The sequence below is a fragment of the Strongyloides ratti genome, scaffold srae_scaffold0000007 (genome assembly GCF_001040885.1).
Source record: "Strongyloides ratti genome assembly S_ratti_ED321, scaffold srae_scaffold0000007".
Lineage (NCBI taxonomy): Eukaryota > Metazoa > Nematoda > Chromadorea > Rhabditida > Strongyloididae > Strongyloides > Strongyloides ratti.
This window is the reverse complement of record NW_020171525.1, coordinates 32,871-40,698: the sequence shown is the minus strand read 5'-3', so window position 1 is coordinate 40,698 and position 7,828 is coordinate 32,871. Positions and strand designations below refer to the sequence as shown.

The 7,828-nt window shown below is 26.6% G+C and overlaps 7 protein-coding genes across 7 annotated transcripts; 3 read left to right on the top strand and 4 right to left on the bottom strand.

Moving 5' to 3' along the window:
• Positions 1–47: 47 nt before the first annotated feature.
• SRAE_0000067600 (Helitron helicase-like domain-containing protein) lies at positions 48–1,139 on the top strand (the record flags this gene model as incomplete). The annotated part of the gene is made up of 1 exon (XM_024646599.1): positions 48–1,139. The coding sequence occupies one exon, from the start codon at positions 48–50 to the stop codon at positions 1,137–1,139; it is 1,092 nt and encodes a 363-aa protein (XP_024500764.1).
• A 237-nt stretch (positions 1,140–1,376) lies between these two features.
• On the top strand, positions 1,377–2,598 carry SRAE_0000067500 (DNA helicase Pif1 like family and P-loop containing nucleoside triphosphate hydrolase domain-containing protein; the record flags this gene model as incomplete). Its single annotated transcript, XM_024646598.1, has 3 exons — positions 1,377–1,479; positions 1,832–1,960; positions 2,204–2,598. 3 exons carry the CDS (start codon positions 1,377–1,379, stop codon positions 2,596–2,598), a joined length of 627 nt encoding a protein of 208 aa, XP_024500763.1.
• A 309-nt stretch (positions 2,599–2,907) lies between these two features.
• On the top strand, positions 2,908–3,482 carry SRAE_0000067400 (DNA helicase family and P-loop containing nucleoside triphosphate hydrolase domain-containing protein; the record flags this gene model as incomplete). The annotated part of the gene is made up of 3 exons (XM_024646596.1): positions 2,908–2,985; positions 3,085–3,091; positions 3,154–3,482. 3 exons carry the CDS (start codon positions 2,908–2,910, stop codon positions 3,480–3,482), a joined length of 414 nt encoding a protein of 137 aa, XP_024500762.1.
• Positions 3,483–3,794: 312 nt separating this feature from the next.
• Positions 3,795–4,070, bottom strand: SRAE_0000067300 (Hypothetical protein; the record flags this gene model as incomplete). Its single annotated transcript, XM_024646595.1, has 1 exon — positions 3,795–4,070. The coding sequence occupies one exon, from the start codon at positions 4,068–4,070 to the stop codon at positions 3,795–3,797; it is 276 nt and encodes a 91-aa protein (XP_024500761.1).
• Positions 4,071–4,417: 347 nt separating this feature from the next.
• Positions 4,418–4,918, bottom strand: SRAE_0000067200 (Hypothetical protein; the record flags this gene model as incomplete). Its single annotated transcript, XM_024646594.1, has 1 exon — positions 4,418–4,918. The coding sequence occupies one exon, from the start codon at positions 4,916–4,918 to the stop codon at positions 4,418–4,420; it is 501 nt and encodes a 166-aa protein (XP_024500760.1).
• Positions 4,919–5,518: 600 nt separating this feature from the next.
• On the bottom strand, positions 5,519–6,304 carry SRAE_0000067100 (Integrase, catalytic core domain and Ribonuclease H-like domain-containing protein; the record flags this gene model as incomplete). Its single annotated transcript, XM_024646593.1, has 1 exon — positions 5,519–6,304. One exon carries the CDS (start codon positions 6,302–6,304, stop codon positions 5,519–5,521), a length of 786 nt encoding a protein of 261 aa, XP_024500759.1.
• A 144-nt stretch (positions 6,305–6,448) lies between these two features.
• Positions 6,449–7,692, bottom strand: SRAE_0000067000 (Hypothetical protein; the record flags this gene model as incomplete). Its single annotated transcript, XM_024646592.1, has 2 exons — positions 6,449–6,719; positions 7,535–7,692. The coding sequence occupies 2 exons, from the start codon at positions 7,690–7,692 to the stop codon at positions 6,449–6,451; spliced, it is 429 nt and encodes a 142-aa protein (XP_024500758.1).
• Between the last annotated feature and the right edge of the window lie 136 nt (positions 7,693–7,828).

Sequence of the window (7,828 nt, the reverse complement as noted above, 5' to 3'; positions counted from 1 at the left end):
TTTTAATATTTTTTAGAACAATGTAATTGATGTTGGTATTGAAGTAAATGAGGAGAAACAATAATGAAAACATTTTTAACCCAGATGCTGAAAGAGAAACTTCAGCAAGAATTTTAAAATCATTAACTGGGGGACCCAAATGGTATAAATTCAAAAAACAGAATGCATTAGCTGTTCAACGCCATTTTGGTAAACCACATCTATTTATTACATTTACATGCAATCCAAAATGGCCAGAAATAATAAATTCATTACCAGAAGGATTCAAATCAACAGGTAGGCCGGACATTGTTATTAGAGTATTTTCATTAAAACTTATGGAATTAATAACAATGTTACGGCATGGTCTTTTTGGAGAAGAAGAATATTTATTCTATTCTGTTGAAGTACAAAAAAGAGGTCTTCCTCATGCTCATATTCTTCTTCGTATAAAAGAATTTGAAAAAAACACTTCAACAATTGACAAAATTATTTATGCTGAAATATCTGATTCTAAGCATGATAAAGCTTTATACGATATTGCTGTTAAGAACATGCTTCATCAAAATTGTAATGAAATGAAAGAAAAATCTACACGTTGGAATTTGTCAAAAAATAAATGTTCAAAAAATTTTCCAAAAAAATTTGTAAAAGAGACATATATAGATAAAATAAGTGGAAAAGTCCATTATAAAAGAAGAGATAATAGAAATGAAAATATTATTTTATTAGATAATAGAAAAATTGACAACAGTTATGTTGTGCCATATAATCCAACTCTATTAAGATATTTTAATGCACATATAAATGTAGAAATTGTTAATCAAGTTTTAGCTGTTTCTTATTTATTCAAATATTTTGTAAAAGATGGAGAAACAAATAAAGTAAATGTAGAAATGCTGTATAATGATAATAACAAGGATGAAGTATCAGCATATCAAAAAGTAAGATGTGTTGGACCAACTGATGCAACATGGAAAATATTTGAATATCCAATTGTATGCAATACTGTAACTGTTGAAGTTTTGTATATTCATGAAAAACCTAAAAATGAAAATAGTAGAATATATTTAAATTATTTAAATGAGGATAATGATTTTTTATATGGTGCTGATATTAATAATGATACTGATGCCTTAATTCATCTAATGACAGTGTAGAGCTGCATTCTAATGCATCTAAGTGATGTTATGAGGAAATATATTATGTTTATATTCAACTATAAACATAATCTGGATATAAAAGATAAGAATAGTTTAGGTATAATATAGAAGATACTTAGTTTTAAGTTTTATCACCCATTTAAAATCCTGAAAGTCTTCAGGTAATATTTAAATAAGCTAATAAACAACTTTTTAAAACAAATTCTTGGTTTAGACAGGGATTCAAAAGTTATTATGATTGAAGAACCTGCAGGAACTGGAAAAACTTATGTATATCAATTGATTTCAAAATATTTAAAAACTGAAGGCAAAACATATGTTAATTTAGCAACTACAGGTCGTCGTGGGTGGTAACACCCACGAGAAATCACAAGATCAAGACCCGATATAAATACTAAAAATTTTAATTATTAGTTGTTGTAATTTTCTTTTATCATTTTCCTCACCTCCTGTTTAATAAAGTATTTTATAAAGACGCTACTTTGTATTTTATGCTAGCTATCTCCATAAGGAGATAGTAGCCGAGCAAAAAGCCTCGGCCCACCAAGTATGGTAGCCAATAAGGAGGTATCGCAGCATCATTACTACCTGAAGGGCAAACAATTCATTCATTTTTAAAAATGCCTTTGAATATAAACCAAAAAGATTATGTTGTGGAAAAAAAAATATTAGAATTATAAATGATTCAGATAGATTCCAATTACGAAGTGCTTCTGCTATATTTATTGATAAAATTTCAATGTTAAGTGCTAAACAATTAGCATATATTTATATGGCATTGAAGCATAATACAAAAGTTTTTAAAAAATCTTTTGGAGGTAAATTAATAATAATAGACGGCGATTTTCGGCAATGTTTATCTATTATACAAAATTTAACAACTCAAGAAATAATATCATCTACAATACTTGCATCAAAGTATTTTACACATGGAGATTAGGTAAAAAGAATATTATTGGAAAAAAAACATGAGAGTAGTTGTTGATGAGAGTGATTTTGCTCAATTTCTACTACATATTGGAAATGGAGAAACTTTTATTCAAATATTTCATATCCTTTAGATGGAAGGTTTGACAATCATAAATTTGTGACTTTGCCTCATGAAATAGTTTTTGAAGAGAGTGATGATCAATTTATAGAGCATGTATTTGGTAAAAGAAGAAATAATTTTTCAGTAAAATATAAAAACACAGCTATTTTGGCAACTACAAATAATATGGTTAACGACATAAATGAAAAAATTTTAAATAAATATTTTAATTCAAAAAATCAAACAACACATTATTCTGTTGATAATTTATATTTTGAAAATAAATTTGAAAATTGTGCTTATAAATTAGAAGTTACAACTGAATTACTTAATACATTTAATTCATCAGGATATCCATTGCATGAAATAATATTAGCAAAAAATTGTATTTTGATATGTTTAAGAAATTTAAATATTAAAGAGTGATTATGTAATGGGACACGATTGATTTATAAAGAAACTATTGAAACATTAGATGGCATGCAAAAATTATTAAAGTGTAAATCATTAGATGGTAAAAAAACATTTTTAATACCACTGTAGAGATGCATTATGCATCTAAGTGATGTTGTGGGAAGCACATCATGTTTATATTCCAATATAAACATAATGTGCTTATAAAAGAAAAGAAGAATTCAATAAAGAATTGTAAATATGATTCATACATCATATTTTGGAAAAGAAAAGTATATTTTGGGAAAGAAGGAAAAACAACAAAATAAGAATAATATATAAATGAAAAATAGAAAGAAACATTACATTTATAACTGTGATAGTTATTTTATATTACAAAAAGTACCTGAATACTTTCAGGTACGATTATATATATTATATTTAAATAAACACAATAAAACTTTTAGAATATAATATAACTGAGTTAAGTTTATTGTCTGTTATTTTAAACCCTGAAAGTCTTCAGGTAATATTTTAAAATAAATCTAATAAACGACTTTTTACCACAAATATTACATACTCTCTTAGATTTAAAAATATCTATACTTTTTACAAGGCATCAATATCCACTAAAACTTGGATTTTGTATTACTATCAATAAATCACAAGGTCAGACTCTAGATAAAATTGGTTTATACCTTGATGAGAGTGGTCTTTTTTCACATAGCCAATTATATGTGGCACTTAGCCGTGTTAGAGCATTATCTGGAGTTGTGGTTAAATGGTCATACCAACAATTTCCTAATAAAAAAGAAAAGATAAAAAATGTTATTATAAAAAAAATTATAGAACTTGCTACAAAAATGATTCCTCAAAAACCACTTACGCAAGATTTTCCAGATACATCTGTTGCATGAATTTGTAAAAGTCATATAAGTAAAAATTTTTTATTATTAAAATGTATAATGATAAATTATTTTTAATTTTTATTTCGCTATTTTAATATTTGCAATAAATAAATATTGTAATAATTAAAAAAACATTTTTAAATTTTATATCAGAATATTTTTATTTTATTAATTTGAATAATTCTATAATTGATATTAAAATCTATATAATAAACAAAGACATGCTTTGCTGGCAAGTGTGTGCGAAGCACGCGCTTGTTAAAATAATAGTTAACAAATAGATAAATAAAGAGAACCGCGACTTTGAGAGAAGTTTAGAAGTTACTTCTTCTCATCTTCTTTCTTAGAATCCTTGTAAATGCAGATAACTTTTCCTTCCTCAGAAAGTGTACAGAAGTGACAGTCCATCTCCGCTTGACCAAGTTGAACCGGGTTCATTGATGAATAGTGACGGAAGAGGTTGATTTCGTCGGAACAGGAATACGGCATATTGTCAAGAATGCGAATCAGTTTTGCAGCATATTTTCTAACTTCAACAAGGTGCTTATGAAGTTTTCTCATGGTTCTATGTCTCTCACAGGCTGAGCAGGGGTTCATATTTAGAAATATTTTTTTAGAAAATAATAATTTGATAAAATTGAAGGTATGAAATTTTTCTACAATTTTTGATATATATATATAAATTTTTGAGAGTCTTTGTACTTTTGTTTTTGTTATACTCCTAATTTTTATAACTCTAAAATTTTTCCCATGATTATCGAATGTGACCTGTGGAACTTTGAAATTTGTTGTTATTTTACCAATAAAATAGTTGTTTTTATTATCAGAAGTGCGATCTCTTGCAATGATGAAATATAATTCCAATTTTTTTTAACTTTATTTTTATAATATTTCTTAATTTCTTTTCCAATAATTTTCTTTCTTTATTTTTATCATATTTAGTTCTAATTTTTATAATTTTCATGATATTTTCTTGCTATTTTTGTCCAATTATAGATAATTAATATAATTTTTAGAATATTCGAGTTTCTTTTACTAAATTTGTCCAAATTAACATCGATGTCTTGTATATAGGTACCAATTTTGAAATTTTCTTTATTTTTGATATATCCATTTCTTAATTTTACGCAGGTTTTATATTTTTCGTTATCTTTTTCTTTATCGACGATTTTTATTCTTTCAGGTTTTCTTGTACTTGTGCTTATCTCGACATTTTTACGCTGATTATAGTTAACTTCTGCATTTTGCTTTACCTTTTTTGGTCTACCGGATCTTTTATTATTTATAGCAGCAGATTTATAATGGATAAGTGCTTTCTTTGGTCTTCCAAGTTTCTTTTTAGATTTTATGAGATTTTTAGATGTCTTTTTAAATCTTCCAGGTTTCTTCATAGCTCTATGTTCTCGTGATATTTCTAACTTGTTCTTAGGATCCTTATTAAGCATATGCAAGTCTATTTCTTGTTTTTTTTCTCGATTTTTAGAAATTTTTCTTAGTCTGTTTATTTTTCTTGATTTATTTGAAGTACTATCTTGGGATTTTTGCTTTGCTTTTATATGGATGTAGTCGGGTTTTATTTTACTGTTTGAATTTTTTTTTTTACTTGGACAGACTTTTCTTGTTTTATTATTATCTATATCAATATTTTTAAAATGTTTATCCGGATTTAAGTTATGTTTCTGGATCTCTTGAATCTTTCTTTTACGTGGTCTACCGACTTTTCTTTTTTCGTGTGAAGCGGGTATTTGGGTTTCATTATGGTTATTCTTTTCACACTTCTTTTAAGTTACATAAATTTTGTTATCTTTATTTGGAGTTGAATTGTTTTCTATCTTCTTAGGTCTACCTCTCTTTCTTTTAATAGTCGTATTACTATCTTTGGCTTTGCCATCTTCAACTTCTTTAATGCTGTTATCATTTAAGTTTAAGTTTTCCATTCTCGGGACTAAGTCTTTTGAGTTTTCATGAGAGTTTTCTTTTTCTTTAGCTTCACTATTATAGTAGCGTTTAACTTGTGATACGTGAGCTCTAAATATTTCCTTTTTTTATCTTGGCTTTGAATATTTAATAACGTATGAATCTGAATCAATTACTTTATATGATCCTTCCCAGTATACGTCGAATTTTGATTCTCTAATAATTTCCTTGACTAAAAATAAATCTCCTGGTTTGAAATTTGTAGAATTGAGAACAGGTGTATTGTTTTTCTCCACGGCAGCTAAACGATGTTTTAAAAGTACCGAGTGTGCTTTTGCATAAGATAATTGGGTTTTATATAGTTGTTCTTCAAAAATTTTGTCTCTATCAATTAAGTTTATTTCTGCAAAGTCTATTATGTCCAAATTTAAGTACGGTTTTCCTTCAAAGAATAATTCATAAGGACTATATTCTGTTGTTAATTGCGGAGAAGCATTATAGAAGTAACATGCTTGTTGTAAACATAAATCCCATTGTCTAAGTCTGGGTTCTACTGGGTTTTCAATTATTTTACTGATAATATCTTGCAATGTTCGAAAACTTCTCTCCACAATAGACTGACTTGTATGGTTATAAGGTTGTCCAAATATTAATTCTATTCCATGAATTTTTGTCATTGTATCAAATGCTTGATTATTAAAGTATGTAGCGTTATCTAATTTAAATTTCTTGGGAAATTCATATTTATAACATAATTGTAGAATGGCTTCAAGAATGGTTGATGTTTTACTATCCGTAATAGCTTCTGACATCCAGTATCTTGAAAACGTATCCGTAAGCAATAAGATATATTGGTTTCCATTTGATGATAATGTTTTTGAAAATGGTCCGCATAAGTCTATTTTATATACCATTCTAGAACTTGAATAGGCTACAATTTTTATTGGTATTATTGCTTTCTGATTTAAATTTATAAGTTGGCAAATGTGACAAGATTTACAAATTTTTTTAACTGTAAATCTTAGTTTAGGATTACATCATCTTTCTTGTACTAATCTTCATGTTTTTTCCAGTGAGAAATGTCTATGTTCATGGACTTGTAAACACATTCGTTCCAGTTCAATTATAGGTAAATAAGGTTTAAATTGATTTCCTTGTTGTATACCATATATTCCATTGTTTTCTATAAGATTAGGTAAATTTTTCATATCTTCATCCTGTGCTTGAAGACATCGTATATCTAATTCCATTAAAACATTTATTTTAAGTATTTCAAAACTATCTTCTGGAAGTTCAAAACTTTTTGCTCTTGATAAAAAATCAGCTACACTGAAAAATTTAAGTGCAAAAATATGTCATATCGGTAAAAATATGCACTTAACTACGTTATGTGCATTTTTTTGTACATATTTTTGTACATATTTTTGCACTTAACTTTTTTAACTTCTTTTTTTGCGTAAAATGTAGATTAATAAATTTTTTCTATAATTTATTAATTCAAATAATAATAATTAAAAAAAAATTAAATTAGCAATTTTTAAAAATTTTTTAATAATTAAAGAAAAAATTAGGTGGATTTGGCAATAATTCGTATCTCAAATTTGAGATTTTTGATAAAGAAGTCAAGCACGTATGAGCATGTGCATTGTCTTGGTAAAAAATGATTTTTTTTCACGAATCTTTTGATCCAACTGGTCTAAAAGATTAGAATAATATTCTCCAGTTATATTTTGACCATTTGGAAAAAAATCTATTAGAAGAATCTTTTTGAAATCCCAAAAATTGAAGTCATAATATTTTTGCTTCAAAACGTTGACTTAACCTATTTCAGAGGTGGAAAATTAGGGTTTTTCCATTCTTTTGACTATTTTTTTTGGCTCAGGATTGTTGTAGAGAATCCACATTTTATACTTAATTAAAAATTTTTTAATGAAATTTTTTTTATCTTTCAAAAAAAGCTCCAAAATTTTCTTTGAAATTTGAACTCCGCTGCTTTTTTTATCGATTTTCAGTGAATGCGGCACTTATATTGCGGACATTATTTTCATCTCTAATTCTTCATTTTTTATATAATATTTTTATTCCACAGAAATCTCCATCTTCTCAGTTATCTTCTTGACTAAAAATTTTTTATCATACATTACCATTTTGTGGACTTTTTTAATGATTTCTTTGGTCGTTGCAGTTTTAAAGCGAAACTGCATGGATCATCTTCTAAGCTTGTTTTTTCATGATTGAATTCAGATATCCATATCCTAATAGTGACATTAGAAAGAGAATCTTCTCCTGATACGTTTAGCATGTTTTTGAAGATTTCTGTAGCTTTTAAGCTCTTTTTTACAAAGTTTTTTTTAACGGCTTTTTTTCAAATTTTTCCATGGTAGAAAATATTTAAAAATCGAATGGTTTTAAATATTAATAACTGATAAAAAAATTTG